This window comes from Castor canadensis, chromosome 10 (genome assembly GCF_047511655.1).
Source record: "Castor canadensis chromosome 10, mCasCan1.hap1v2, whole genome shotgun sequence".
Taxonomy (NCBI): domain Eukaryota; kingdom Metazoa; phylum Chordata; class Mammalia; order Rodentia; family Castoridae; genus Castor; species Castor canadensis.
The window spans coordinates 120,516,451-120,532,820 of NC_133395.1; the positions used below are offsets into that span (position 1 = coordinate 120,516,451).

The window sequence follows — 16,370 nt, forward strand, 5'->3', positions numbered from 1 at the left end:
ACCCTTATTTATCCTGTAATGCAAGCATAATCTGCCTAACATGTCCAAATGCCCACAGATCCTGAATTAGTGGTGTCTGAATTAATAGCATTCTAGGCAGTCTCTCATGAAGAACTACAAGCATTTGAAAACAAGCCACTCCAATGGTGTCAAGAACACTCTATGAAAATTGCCTCTTTCTCCTCATTTCTAGTTCTTCCTGCTTCAGATGTTTCACTTCTGGCTTTCAAAGGAGATGGAGGAAGACAGACTCAAATGTATACTCTTCGGACGTTTGAATAGTTATTTATTGAGAAGCCACAGCTCCCACACTTTCATAACTGTAGGCTTTATATAAGGCAAAAGCAAGATGGAGCCACTACTTTACACAGAAATAGCTCTGCAGCGGACCCCAGAGTCGTGCAGTTACAGATCAAAATGCAATGTACATGACAGATATAAAAAACAGTGTGGAACAAAATAATTTAAATTATGATTACAATCTACTGAAGGAAATACCCATATCGTATTATAAACACATTTGTAGTCTAGGATTGTAATTTAAGTAGTCAGGTTTTTTACATACAGTTATTGAGACACAAAAGCCAAATGTAACATTTAATAGGATTAATTTTGACAGAAGACAGTTGTTCTGAACTGTGCTTGATGCTAAGTCAAGATAGGATCGCCCCTTTGTCATTGCAAGTAAGATAATTAACCCACTGATATGCGGCCTTTTTGGCTAACTATATAAAGGTTGGGCTAAACAGAACACAAGGGGTTCATTTTATCTTTTTGTTTTAGGAGGAAAGAAAGAACCAAAGTTGGTTGTTGGAGACTTGCCTTTGGTTTTTACCAAAACAAAAACAAAGCAGAGTTATGTGCTTAATCAAATTAATTTATTATGTATTCATTTAAATATTCACATAGATGAAACAAAGAAGTGAAAGTACTCATCATACCTGCCCTTCACCTTCATTTCCCATCAATTCACACAGAGTACATGAATGAGGCATCATCTCACTGCTGATAACAGAGACACACCTAGCAGTTGAACTATGTATTCTCCATAACAGTATTTAAAGAATGGTGTTCCATATTGCTTGTGAACATATAGACATGGAAATCAGGAAACCAATGGATGTGAAAGTCATTTGCTAGTCTTGGTACCACATAGCTAAAATGGCAATTGTGTTGGTAAACATCTCATGGGCATGGTAGTTGACAGAAAAATTCCCTAATGGGGTTAACTAACAGACTAAGGACATGCATTGATTACAGGACTCCCTCCCAGTGGACTCTAGGACCAACAGTCTAGTCATCTTCTTCATCTTCCTCATCACTGTCCTTCATGCTGATTCCTTGCAGGCCCCCACCCTCGCTCACTGAGGCTGTGGCTTCCTCCACAGTGAGACGGTTCCGGATGGTCTCATAGGTCTTGCTGTTTAAGGTAGAATCCAGGACTCCTTGCAATCGGAAATCTCTATAGGTTTTCTAAGGAGGGAAAAGATGAAGTGATAAAGGAGATCTCATCTGCAAGGGGGGGAGGGAGAAGATGTGAAGCAGATGTAGATGTGAGAGTTCTGACCATCAGCTAAGTGTCATTATTCTGCATTGCAGAATAAAAAGTCACCATGCTCACATTTCACTTGTACTGAAAACTGAGATTCACTGAATGACAGAAAATGAGAAATTGTGACAGGATAAACTGTATTAGATGAGACAAAGCAAAGAACATAAGCTTGTGTTTATTCAGTTCCACACAGGGAAATATCCCATAATTGTTTTGATTCTTGTTTTTTTTTTTTTTTGGTCTCGTTCTTTGTCTTAGGTTAGCGTAACAATATGACTGTGGAAGGGGCTATAACATTTCAATAATGGATCAACTGATTATGGTATTTTGTGATTTCTGATGCAGCCTGGTCTTCAGAATTTTTGAGTCTTATAATTGCATGAGCCCATACTCCCCTGTCTCATTCACAAGACAGACATATGTATGTTGTAGATAAAGCCTATTACAGGCAGCAACAATTACGGGAAAGATGGAGCGCTAATGCCTCATCAATATGTTGCAGACATGTGACTCATTTCTCATCTCCTTGAGAAAGAACTGTATCTATCTGTTCGCAACTTTATGCTCTCAGGGAAGAAATTTGGCTCTTTTTCAAGAACAATGGTTTGGTACTTCTGCACCACAAGTTCTTTCTTTGTTCCTTCAGGCAATTTCTCTCGGATTTCCTTAGGTATCCTAAGGACTGTTTTTCTAGAAATCCCTGTGTTAATTGAACGTGACCGGAAGCATCTGGCTGTTGTCTACTTCATAATTTATTTTTTTAAAAAAGGTCTCTTTCTAACTACAAGTCTTCTCAGCACACCGCATATAATTTCAGCTACTTATTCTGCTGTTTGCTTCTCCTATTGATATAGGAAGATTGTCACTGGGGCAGGAGAAAAACCTTATTGTATTTCAACATCATTCCACCATTATTTCTGTTTCTAATAGTCTATCTAAGGCAGTCACGGTATCCACAATCACAAGGTCAACTCTGTTTGAAGGTCATAAGTTGTAATGACTCCACAGTTAGTGACTTGGCTCAATAATGCATATTGGGCTGACCATATGCCCCCTTTGCCATCTTTCGCTCATTTTTCCAGCATGACTAATTATGCCTTGCATTTTTGTCCATCTTAAAAGTAACCTGGTCTAGACATTAAATTATAAGCTCATCCTAAATCACAGATCAAGCTACAGGCCCTCTGAAGAGGAGGAAGAAAACAGGTAGCTACCTGACCTGTCTCCATCTTGATGTAAATGCAAGGCATGGGGCAGATCAGAGAGCTAGATGACTAACTGGAATTTTTGAACTTTTCAATCAACTGTTTTGTGATGACTTAGAATAACATAATTGTTGCCAGAATTGGGTTGAAAAAACGAAAGTAAATGTACTTGAGTGTTTTCCCTTTTACTCAAATTTCAGAGCAGTGTGATACTCCAACTAGACTCTAAATGCCTAAGGGCAGGGACCACATCTAGTCATTTTTGAATACAAGGAGGATTCATCTAATCTTTGTTCAATGTTGGATGAATGAATAACATGCTCACTGGATAATGAATAAATGGACAAATAAAAGAAGTATCTGTTGAAGCAGAAAAAGCCAAACATCCTTGGAAATTTGCCCTGGAGAAGGACACTCTTGGTCATGTGCTGGGTACAGACCTGGAGAATTCTGCTTCACCACTCTGTGTTGTGGCATGAGTTAAGCTGGGCCCAATTTTGGTGAAAATGAAGGGATTCCTCTGGTAGTGACATTTCTGTGTCATTTCTCTGTGGTTCATTTCTATATATGTGGTTTTCTTTTTTTTTTTTTTTTTGCAGGTGGAAAAAGTTGAATCTCCTTTCTGACTTACAGTTTTTCTTAATAAAATATTGCTAATCTCAACACAAATCTGGAGATGATTAAGTTAAATTAAATTTTTATTATTAAAATTATGTCTTATTTTCATATCTACCCAGAAAAGGTGAAAGAGAAATCCCCCCTGCCAAGTGTATTTATACTGAGAACATGGAATTCAAGGGGTCTGCCAATGGCTAGTGAGCTTGCCTTAAGGAACTGAGGGAACAAAAATAGGAAAATTGGGCTGGGTCCATAGTTTGAGCACGTGTTTCTTTTATAAGAGGTGCAGTACTCTGCTGTCTGTAACCTTTGCTGGGTGGATGCTTTGTGAGATCAAATGCAGATGATAATAACTCTCTTTAATTACACACAACAGAATACTAATTGGTTTTAAGTCAGCACTGGGGCAGAAGATCACCTTTGGGAGTGGGGCTAATCCAAAGGAGACCAAGAAATGGGGTAGGGAGACTTCTGGCAATCTGTTAAGAAATAAAAATTCAGCTATGTTTATTGTTAAAATATTTTAAAGGTGATTTTGTGCTTTGAATGGTAGTTTTGCATAGAAATGTTTTATAACCCTCTACAGTAAAGCATCAAATGGAAACTGAAATGATCAAAAACGTATTTACCCCCTTCTGTGATCTTATTATTTCATGTAAACCACTGAGATTTCACGCTGAAATAATTATCATTAGTCCACGGTGTAAGAACAGGGAAAAAAAGCTACTTTTAGGGTATGTTATCTCACCTTTGTGATCCTTTACATTTGATTGTATACACGCATTGTAAGAGAAACTACTTCAATTAACTATGAGAACAATATTGATTTGCATTCTGATAATGATCACAGGACATATTTAGAAATAGCTGGAGGTAAATATTTCCATTAAATTAATTGTGGCAAAATTTTATTTAATTAAACCATAAATGAAATTGGTAATTTATGTGATTTACATAATGGCAGCTTTTGAAACTTTAATGCAAGGGCTTCTGTAGTATTTTTGCATGGTAAATATACAAAGTATTTCCCTACATGGATAAAGATATCAAATTCCTTTTCATTAAAGTTTCCTTTGATGTCTGACTAAGAAATTAACCAGCAATCACCAAGTGATTTCATAGGATTTTCTTATATGAGATGCTGTTTTAGAAATCACCTCATTGTATATGTAAACAAATATTCTTTGTTACAAAAGCGCTAGCTTGCCAATAAGATATATTTCAGTCAGTTATTAGCAAAGAAGGATAATTATTTTTCGTTTACCTTTACCATCCTAATTAGTGTTTTCAACTGATATATGTGAAGCTGTAAATCCATCCGGTCCGTCAACCAGGTGCAGATTACATTCATGGAGCTGTTGTACCATTGCTGAAAAAGAGACAAAAGTTCTCCAGCCAACATATCATGGAGTATTTATAGGGCAGGGAAGGAATGGGCCACATTTGAACACTCTACTCTGTTCCAGGAGGAAACAAGATAGTTAAAGAGGATTTGAGAGCACAGAGATCATGAACGTTAATTTTCACAAAATCACGTCTAAATGACATACTTGCAATCTAATGTAGAACTCCTCTACTCTGTTCAGTTCATATATAGTCCATTCCTGGAAGCCATCTTTGGCTGTTGGGGATTTTCTTCTGAATTGGTTAATTTCACTCAGTTGAGATTCAAGGCATTGCTTATTTCCTAATGCTATTTTCTTCCAGGCCCACAGAAATGGGGGCTTCTGCACTGACTGTGTATTGCTACTTACCTTTTGAAAAGCCCAGATCCCACGTGCTAAGTACAATTCTGGAAATCATACTGGGAGTTCTAGGAACTGGGGGAGGCATTTACTTTCATTTCCTAGACTGGGACATTCCTGATAAAGACAATGAAGGAGGATATCTCTTTAAGGGCCAAACTGTACTGGGCAGCTTATGTGCCCTTGCTTTGGCTATGCAATCTGTTTTAATCTTAACACCAAAAAATTATGGAATATGAGAGGGAAAAAAAACATCTACAAATGAGCTCATTTCAAGCTGTTGAAATCATACTTCCCCTTAAGGGGGTTAAATTTTGCTTCTCGTCTGTGAAAAATGCTTGAAGCTGTGTCACTTTAGACTGCCACCCCTGTGGTGCAGGAAGTCTCTGGTGCAGTATAATTTTGCAGTACTGCTCATATATTCATAAATCTCACTCAGAGACATATGAACAGTGTTATGAAGTGTCAGTATGAAAAAAAATCTAATCTTTTAAACTTCACCAGGTTTCATTACGCTCTGCCGCTTATACCAAACAATTTACAAATAAAATGAAAAGGTGTGGATGGACCTATATATTTATTTATAGGGCATCTATATGAACTGTGCACAGAAAAGATGCAAAAAAAGAGAGTAGTTAGAGGAGAATTGAGACGATGCATACTCTCATGTTAACCAATACACATGCGCGCACACACACACACACACATGCACACACATCGCACACCAGTGGGGACTCGAAAAGCATAAATAAAAACATGTTTCTGATGGTAACTCCACCCTTTCTCACCTAAAGATCATCCAAAATCAGTTTATGCCTAACACTCACAGTTTTTCCGAAGCCTTGTTTCTGACTTAATTTCTTTTTAAATTAATTTGGGTTTTTACTTGCAAGGTAAAACTGCCAAGTTTCACCTTGCAAGAAACGACAGTCTCAGCCATGGCGTAGCAAAGCCCTCCTTGCAATCTCTCCTCTCTAGGCTCATTCCTCAGCAGAGCCAATTGTGGCTCTCCTTGGAGCCCAGCCTCCACAGAGACCACACTACCCCAATCGAGGCAGCCTCACAGCCAACTTCTGCTCTTTTAAAGATCATGGAGGCGAAACTGTCAGTTTTAGGAACCTTCTGTCCCTCCCCAGAAAGGAGGAGGCTGGGGAGTGGGGGATTCCTCCCCACCCCCCTGTCCAGATGTGTCGTTTACTCCAGAGAGGATGGTGATTGCTAGGGTCAAGTTGCTTTAGGCATGGACAGGTCTTCCACTCTCGGGCTGAGAATATTTTACTGAAACTTTTTTGTGTAGTGGTTGTTGGGGGTGGGGAGAGGTGTTTTTGGCACCTCCTGCCTTGGGATTCTAAAGTGTTTTGTGCCACTGCATCTGGGTTTGTTCAGAAGTGGTCCAGAGAAGGGACTGTCACTGGTTCCTGGGGTGTACATACAGCCCTAACTTACTCTTAGAAATGGGGGGCTGGCTTGTGCTCATCCAGGTCTTCAAGTCTGCATTCACTTGCTGTATCTGCCATGCAATCTGGGAGCTCAAAACAACCTATTTTGAGCCAGAAGCAACTTTCCCTTGGCCTTGGCCTCCTGGGGTTGGAAGATGACCTTCAAGTAGTCCTGTGGAAAACCTGGTCACACTTACATGCCTAGGGCCTCATGATGGGTACATCTCTGGGACACAAAAGAGGAGTGTGGCACTCTGGCTTCTAGGCAGAGGTGGCATTTTTCTTTGGCTGTGACAACAGGCAAACCGGCGCTGGCTTATATCACTGCCAGCAAGCCTTGTACAACATGCCTTTTTCTCTTTGCTGAGAGACATGCCACCTTTCAGGAAAAAAAATATAGCACCCCCCTTCCATTTTATGTAGACAGTTCCCACTCTTGTAAATGGCTTTTTAAGTAGTAAAAAATACAAATATAAAATACAAATAAAAGGTAGGATACCGTCAAGAGTCTTGTTCTGCTGTGGAAAGGGAAGGGAGGTAGGAAATGCATACAGCAAGAATCCGTGCATCATACAGATTCCCACCCCAGGAGAGCAAGAAGTCCCTGGAACACCCATGCTTTTCCTCCTGGATCTCACATCTAGCAAAAGAAGTGTAAAAAATGTATGATGCCCCATTGGCTACACATCGAAAGAGGCAAAAGGGAGTAAGTCACTCCTTTCCAAACCTTATGCTCAGTAGTTGAAATTGGAGGCTCTTTTGGATACAGCACAGCACTAACTTGGTTTTCCAGAAAGGCGTTTAAAGGCATTTGGATGTCAGAGAAAGGAGGAACTCACTGCCTTCTAGAACTTTAAGATTTTAGAGGTGAAGAGATCATCCATATTATCCTTTGGAGAGGAGGAAACAAATGCCCAGAGAGGGGAAGAGACTTGCCCAAGTTCACACAGTTACTGACTCCAGAAATGGCCATTCTCCGGTGTGGCCATTGGACTGAAACAGCTGATCATCTGACATTTCTCCCTGCTAAGCAGATACAGTAGTGTACTGGTCACTATAGTAATCTTATGTATCTCTTCCTAATTCTGTATTTAGGGATTTCAACTGGATAACTAGAATCAGGTCATAGCAGAGGTTTTTACATTGTAGAAACTGGCAAACACCACAAACCAGGGCTCTCTCTCCCTGAAAGTCAATCCTTAGACATTTATCAGCACTTCACTGTGTGTCTGGGTTTTTCCAGCTCTTGCTCATGGTGCACAGTGCTCATTAATCAGGTTTGCTTTATTTGAGATCAGTGCTAATGGAGCAGATTTGTTATGATTCTTCAAAAGAGGAAATTCATAAAACATTTTAAGTTTGCCCCATTTTGTTTTGTCTTTGGTTCAGATATGCCTTTTCTGGAGCTATCCTAACACCTGGGCACTAAATTTTTGATAAAATGTACTTACTCTAAATCTGTAGAAATAAAATTGTGAGCTGACAACATGCATTAAGTATGTAATTATAATAACAACTCCTTGGTTGCCTCCCCTTAACTCAGGAATATTAATTTGAAACTTCCCAAATAAGGTTATTTCAATTCTAGAAAAGATTTAGAGAAATAAAATTTCCAATAGCCTGGGCTCCTTAAATTATGTCCCTGAGAGATAATTCTGTGAAGGTTTTGGACTTGGAACATAAAGGGATGTCCATTAGAGTTGTGATCTGCAGATTTCAGGGCTTTTGGAAAGTTGAAAACTTCACCAGTAGCTGCAGCTGAATCTAAAGGCTCTTTAAAAAGGAGCTGGAAGACTGATAGAAAACTTTGCCACTTAGTCTTTCTTTCCTTCCTTTCTTCCTTCCCTCCCTCTTTTTTCTGTTTTTTGGAGCTGTCATTTCACTGTGTTATCCTGATTGTCCTAGAAGTTCTGGACACATGGGATCTTCCTGCCTCAGCCTCCCCATGTGCAACTACAGGCATGTGCAACCACGCTTGGCTTTCTCTCTTCCTTTCTACACAGTAGCGGTTAAGAGCACAGACCCTATATTATGAAACAAGGTGTGGGTTTTGTTTGGTTTTTTAACTTCAGGAAAGAATGAATTCCTTGGTAGGAATTGTGTCTATAGAACTTCTCATATGTTGATGTGCTAATGCAATTCTAGCTGTTTCTCCACTGATGTATGATTGGTACTGTCATTCTTCCTTATCTACAGGCACACATTCTAAGTCCCCTGCTGGGTGCCTGAAACCACAGGCAGTACCAAACCTAGTATATACTATGTTTTTTCTATGCATAGATATGTATGATAAGATTTAGTTTATAAAATATGCATAATTGAAGATTAGCAATAACTAATAATGAAATAGAATAATTATACCAAAATAAAAGTTATTTACAACCCCCCCCAAAAAAAGAGCACAGGCCCTAATGCACACCTGAGTTTGTAATCTTGAACAAGTTACTTATATTCTGAGACACTCAGTTTCCTGATGAAAACGGGGACTGATCAGCTATTTATAGGTTTTTTCCTTATGAGTAAATGAAATAATGCTAGGAAAGCACTCATTCCAGTATGTGACACATAACAAGACTGCAATAAACATTGGTTGCTATGACCGCCATCACCTCCTCCATTCCAACCATCACAACCACCACCATCATCATTATCAACACATAATCATCTCTCGCCTCTCTCCTCTCTGTCTCTCAACCCAAACAAGGGAGAGAACAGAAAGAGTAGTGGTGGAGGACATTCCCCCATTGGGATGTCTTTGGCATTCACACATAAGCCTTAGATGGCACACAAGTCGCTCTTAGCAATGTCTTCCCCTTGAAAGCTTATTCTGTGATAGGTTACCCCCCAAACTTATAAAGCTACCCTGGGTGCATAAAGGACATCTTAAATCTATATTAATTTACATTAAATCTTGAGTTAAAAGCACTCACCAACGTGATGACAGACTTCTCATACCTGAGGGGAAAAGTACTGCTTTTCACCCTAGGTTGGTTGGCTACTTGTTAGCTGGACAGTCTCAAGCAAACTGCTTAAGTTTCTGACCCTCAGTCTCCTCTTGGGATTATGCCAGTACCAACTTCATAGGATTACCATGAGCACTGAAAGAAATAACTTATAGAAAGAATCTAGCAGGGTAACTACCACATAGTAAGCACACAATAAAAACTTAGCCCACTGTTCTTACTCAGAGAAATCTAACAGATCTACTTTCAGTTTGAAACACAAAGAAATTTTCTTGATCTAGTATACTCAGGTCCCTCAAACATATTGACTTCATGTAGAGAGAACCTTACACACAAAATGTCTCTTTGCAACATCAGGGTTTACTATGGCCAGGATTACGGTGAGACAGGGTTGTATGAGAGCAAAACTGAATACTGACTTTAACTAAAATTTAAATAATTTGTTCATCACTGAATCTGTGCATTAATTTTTCAAATGTATGACAACAATTTCTCTTAATACTATATTTTTGGTTTCCCCCCTAAACTGCATAATCAATAAATGATGCATTCACCTCTCCCTAGTCTTTACCCTATGGTTTACTGATGCCTGGATGGAAACTTTACCTGCTGGAAACATGCTGCATTAAGAGATAAGAGGAAAAAATTAACACCTCACTGAACAACACAGGGTTCACAGAAGATGGGCTTCAGCATAGATCCCAATCAGCAACACAGAACAATGCTCAAGTGATTGCTGTGGTATGTCTTCTGCCACAAGGACCACCATTATGTGGATAAGTCTTAATTCTTGGTTCCATAATCTTGATATTAATTTGGTGTTCTAAGGAGACATTACTGATAATAGAACATTTGTTTTCAGAATAAAGTCACATATAGATGAGTGGGGACATAAGGATTAGAGGCTGAAGGAGATGTGACCACTCGCTGTATTTCCATATCCATATATAACTGATCTCTGTAACTTATGCAAACTCCCTGTTAGACTAGACCATTTTATAACACTTTGGAACCTCCTGTTTTCAACCAAGTATTATTTTGTACAGGATTCCTGATCTACAACCCCATTTGGGCACATATACATACATGTAAGCATGCACACAGTTTTGGAAAAAAGTTACCTATTCATTGAACCTGATCTCTTAAAATGTTCAGACCATGCAGAAGACATATTATAAGCCTGATATAGTTTAATGATTGACTCTAACTCCTCAAAGGCTGACACTATGAACAGTTCCATTTTGGAGATAAGCAAAAGGAACACACAACGATTAATCAGTGGGGTCAGTTTGAAGTATGCAGTGACATATGCTGTTAAGTCTGTATGTGTTGTATGCACTCACCTCAATATTTAAAAATACCCCAAGGGAGCCAGGCACCGGTGGCTCACACCTGTAATTCTAGCTACCTGGGAGACTAACATCAGGAGGCTCTCAGTAGGATCAATCCAGACTAAAAGTCTGTGAAACCCCATCTCCAAACAACCAGAGTAAAATGGACTGGAGCTGTGGCTCAAGTGGTAGAGCACCCCCTTTGCAAATGTGAAGCCCTGAGTTCAAACCCCAGTCTCACCAAACAAATAAACAACCTCAAGAGACTGGTTACACAGACACAGCTCTATTCTAGATGTCTTTACAGAGAAGTTGTTCAGTTCTGAGACTGTGTGGGAAGGACAATACTGTTGAACCTGTTTTCACCAGAGCCCAGGCTTGGCTTAGTTTGGAAAACAATCTACATTTTATGAACTCAGAAAGTAGCTAAGCAATTCATGGGGACTCAGAAAGTAGCTAAGCAATTCATGGGGACCCAGGGACATTCCCTGGAAAAACTCAGTGGTTTTAAAAATGTATTGGACAACTGACCACCATTGCTTACTCAAGAGAAATGATTAGAAAAAGTTTGATAGAAATGAGGAATGCCATTTCTTAGCAAGAATTAACATATTTTTTCTCTTTTATAGTCCTACCTTCTTTTTTTATTTTAGTTGGTAACTCTGCAATTGGGAGGGAGGGAGAAGAAATTTATCACTGTGGCAGTTTGTTTTCAAGGAAAAATGCAACTTAGAAAAGTTGCTTTTGTAACAATGTTTGAATCTTCCTAACAGAGTTCTAGAGATTAAATTTTCAGTCCTGAAAAAAATCATATATTATAATTTGTAAAATCTCCACTGAAAATTTCTTGCAAAATTAATAGCCAAACTATGGAAATATGGAAACAGCCAAGATGCCCCACTACTGCTGAATGGATTAAGAAAATGTGTTATTTATGCACAATAGAATTTTACGCAGCCACAAAGAATGAAATTTTGTCATTCGCAAGTAAATGGATGGAACTAGAGAACATCATCCTAGGTGAAGTTAGTCAGGCTCAGAGGGCCAAAAATTGCATGTTCTCCCTCAAATGCAAATTATAGACCTAAAACAAATGCAGTAATATTATTGGACACTGGTCAAACACTAAGGGGAGACTACTCATGGGAGGGATAGGGCAAGGGAAGGAAACCAAAAACATGAATGTGGTTGATGTGCTCACTGTAGAGGAGCAAACATAGTGATCTTAAACTGGCAGAGGCCACTATGGGAAGGGGACTAGGGAGGAGTGAAGAGAACTGGTAGGGATGAACCAATTTGGGTTGTAATACATATATGCATGGAAACAACACAAGGAATCTCCCTATATAGCTATCTCTATCTCAAATGAGCAAAAAAGCCACGTTTTTCTTATTATCTTTTATGTTTTTTCTTCTACAAAATTGGAGAACAGGAGGGCAGAACAGGTTCTGCCCAGAGGTGGAGGTGGGGGGATTGGGAGAATGTTTTGGCACCAGGGGGAGGAAGAGGGGATGGGAAAGGGGTAGGAGGATGAATACGGTGCAAATAATGTATACATATATATGTAAATGCAAAAATGATACCTGTTGAAACTGTTCCAGGAATTGGTGGAGGGGGGATGAAAGAGAGTAGTGGAGGGGATGAATTCAAGTATGATATATTTGATAAATTGTAAGAACCTTTGTAAATACTCCAATGTACCCCCACCCAGAACAACAATAATAAAAAAAAATTAAAATTTTTTCTTCTGAAATTAAAGATGTCATCAGGAAGTGCTATAAGATAAACTATTTCAGGCAAAGTCACAAATTCAATGAAAATAGTCCAGTGCAAAATTTAGTCATTTTTGTGCTTTCTTCTCTAAAGAAAAAAAATTTTTTGATATCTCACATGCATACCATAGTATGTCATTTTTAGTAAAATACATGCACACATACATGCACACAGATACACACACCAAGACATATCGCCCCATGTTTATAACTGAGGATAACATTTCACACAATATTTACAAATAAGCTACTGAAAAATTATGGTATCTGATCTAAGGACCAACAACCAGACCATTCATAAATATGCATCTTCACACACTTTCTTTGAATAAAAATTTGTGACTCTGTTGAATTTATCCTTAGCCTGAGTGATAGCTGAAACTAAGACCTGTGTCTTATTGTTAGTTCATTTCTTTAAATATGCATTTTCTTTGAAACTGGCATGTTTGAGCCATATGTGCCAGGAAGGCAAAGCACTAGCAAACAGCCTGAGTGGTTCAGAGCTAAACTCTAAACAGTACTGTAGTTGAGTTTTATCATCTACAGTTTTGATTTACTGATGAAGAAACGAAGACTCAGAGAAGTAAAGTGGTCTAGTTACCAGCAAGAGATGGAACACAGATGCTAAAATCTGAGAGAAGCCAGGCGCAGTGGTGCACACCTATTACTTCAGCACTCAGGAGGCTGAGGCAGGAGGGTTATGAGTTCCAGGGCAGTCAGACTATATCTCAAAAAACAAAAACAAAACAAACAAAAAATCTGAGAGGCAGTGCAACCTAGTGGCTAACCGAATGCACTTGACACCACTCTCCCATGTCTGAATCTTGAGAAATCCTTTTAACCTCTCTATGCCTTGGTTCTCTCATCTGATAAATGGGGATAATTAATAAAACCTACTTAGTGTTGTTGTGCGGTCTAAATAAGGAATTTGTGTAGAATGCGAACAATAGTGCTAGGTACATACTAAGCGTTAGCTATTCTTATGTAATCATACTACACTGCTTCACAAATAAGAAACCAGATAGTCCCAAGGGTGAGTGATTGAGGGTTGCTCAAAACTTTCTGAGCAGCTTCTATTCTTCTGAAAATGCCTGAACAAACAGGTCATTTGGTACTGCATACTAACCAACCTGTGTTTTTGGACTGAAGAGACAGGATAAATGCAAGAGGATTTTTATCTTTTCTCTGGAAAGTACCCTTCTTCCAACCCAGCACTGCCATATGTCAGATTAATGGCTTGGCAATCTTGTCTAATGAAGAAATTACATTTTGTTTGTTGGCAAGGAATCAAAGGGAAAGATAATACCTTGACCACACCCATAAGACACCCATGTGACTAAGCTCTTCACTTTGTTTTCTGCTGACAAAAGTGAGTTATTATTAGAAAAAAATTCCCACAACCCATTTCAATTGCTGTATTGAAGTACTGTAATGAAACAGTTTACGTTTGAGGTTTTCAATGTGCATTTCTTCTTTACAATTTGGGTAATTTAAGAACCTGTGAAAAGCATCACCCAGGCTTTCTTTACATTTCTACCAAAGTACCCATAGCGTCATTAATCTAAGCCACAATTCCACAGCTCTGTCTGTGTCTCAGGTCACACCATTGCCAGGGATCTGGTTGTACTTGGTGCTCTAATCAAAGATCCAGAGAGGGTATGACAAAGAACCTGACCTGCACAAGCCATCTCTTCCAAGTGAGCCAAACACAAAATGACTATGTGCAGTTCACAGAAATTTTGGGATTTGTCAATGCTCCCCAAAAGCTGAACAAACACTTTCCAAAGGGGCATATTATCCAAATGCTTTCAGAAATGGGGACACAGTTGAAAGATGCAATCTTTTACCTCACTTGAGAGTTGCTGTAATTCAAGATTTGATCCTTCTCAACAACTGCTCTTAGAAACGGGTATTTCCTAGCCATGGCTTTGGGACGCTCAGCTAAAAGCACAGAGCCATAACCAGACACCCAAATCAGAGGCCACAGATCAACAGAATAGTCTTCCTTTCCCAGCTGCCCCAATGTTCTTTTTAGTTAAAGGTTTTTTTTCTTCACCTTTGTAATTCTTTGGATGTCTAAAAACCCAGCTCACTGAAGTCTTTGCAAAGACTTGTCAGGTGGTCTGGTCCTGAAGGCTAGACAGTACCTCCTTGGGGGCTGAGATGCTTTGTCAAGACCACAGGGTCAGAGACTAGAGCTATCTACAACCTAGAACTCTGAGAATCTACTCATTTGTCTTTAGCCTCTTCTTATAAGGAAATAACTGTGCTAAAAAGTAATTTTTTAAAAAGAGATTTAAATTGTTCTTGCCTAAAAATTTTGCTTCCTCTATAAGAACACATATATAGAATTTAGCATTTGCAAGCAATATTACAGGTCTGTGGCTCCAAGGAGCTGTCATGGAAGGAAACCCACAAATAGTCAGGATGCATAGAGTTCAGTGCTATACTGGTGCTGCTTTACTCATATCGCCTGTAACAATGCCCAACTTCTACAAAACACTTTTGACAAATCTGCAATTTTCACTTTATCTCTTCAATTAAGCATATTTGCCTTTACCTTGAGTTTTGGACACCCTTTGCATTTTGGGAGGTAGATTTTTCACAAAATGAAAGCAGGGAAATACTCAGCAGATCCCACAAGGATTTAAACTCAACTGACAACATGGGACTGACTGAGAGCTTCTCCACGTCCTCTGAGCTACCTAATGCACACTTGGGAACGTAACGTTTTTGTTTTTGAAATTTCTGTTTATTTTTTTGATCACACTTGATCAAAATGACCTGTAATAAATCTATGAATAAGATAAGCTTACTGTATTTTATACCACTTAGAAAGGGCCTGAATAAAATCTTAACATTCTTTTGTTAAAACAAGCAGCTATCTAGTCAAGACCAAATTTCAATTCTTTAAACCTCGGGTGTGTGAAATATCAACAATAAATAATTCTTTAGCATTGCTCTTTCAAATGAATGGTCAAAATGGTGAGCCCAAACTTGAACTCCTAATTTAATACTTTGCAGCCTTTGAACCAAAGTCAGTCCTATCAATGGTAGCTGTGTTGGGGGTTGGAGGTGGGATAGAATAAGGAGAGGTAAGAGCCTTGAAGGAGCCCTTCTTAAAAAATCAATCAGGAGAGTTTAATTCAAAGCTTAGGTTCCTTGTGTTCTGTAGAGGTCTCTCTCTGGAAGATATATTCTGTGTTTTTTTTTTTTTTTTTAATGATTTGGTTAACCTGTGTCTGTCTGGGTAAGCATTACAGGCTAGCCAAAGCAAAAGTATTAATGATTTTATTGCTGTTGAATCAGAGTGTTTGAAACCCAGTAAGTCACAAAATCCCTGTTTATAGTATACCTGACCTCATGTTTCAATAAGACAGTGGTCAGCTAAGGAGATGGGATGATCTTTGCAATCAAGCTTTCTTGCCTAACAATCATGCTGGAAAGTGTTTACCACCTTTGAATCAGAAATAAAGTCAAAGATCAGCTCACAGGTGTCTACTTAGAGACAGGACCACCTACCATGGGAAAGCAGACGCCCTAAATGTGATTTCCAATTGTGAATACTACCTCAACTCCAAGGCAAATACTACTCTTCTGACCATTTTTACAATCTGAGTAAATTTTACTACAGAAAGATAAGTGATCCAGCAATTCTACTCCTGGGTACTAAAAATGAAAAAAAAAACTGACAGCAGGGTCTCAAAGAGATACTTGTACACCTGAGTTCATAGCAGCGTTACTC

At 38.9% G+C, this 16,370-nt stretch overlaps 1 protein-coding gene across 12 annotated transcripts in view; it reads right to left on the reverse strand.

Annotated features, from left to right (window-relative positions):
- Window positions 1–269: 269 nt before the first annotated feature.
- The window catches only part of Cadps (calcium dependent secretion activator), a 450,183-nt gene continuing 434,082 nt past the window's right edge, over window positions 270–16,370 (reverse strand). For all 12 annotated transcript variants that reach the window (XM_074044111.1, XM_020172817.2, XM_074044112.1 and 9 more), the window contains 2 exons: window positions 4,640–4,744; window positions 270–1,473 (listed from right to left, as the gene is read on the reverse strand). In XM_074044111.1, the coding sequence (XP_073900212.1) occupies window positions 1,294–1,473; window positions 4,640–4,744 (285 nt within the window). In that variant the 3' untranslated portion in view covers window positions 270–1,293. The remainder of the gene's footprint in view (window positions 1,474–4,639; window positions 4,745–16,370) is intronic.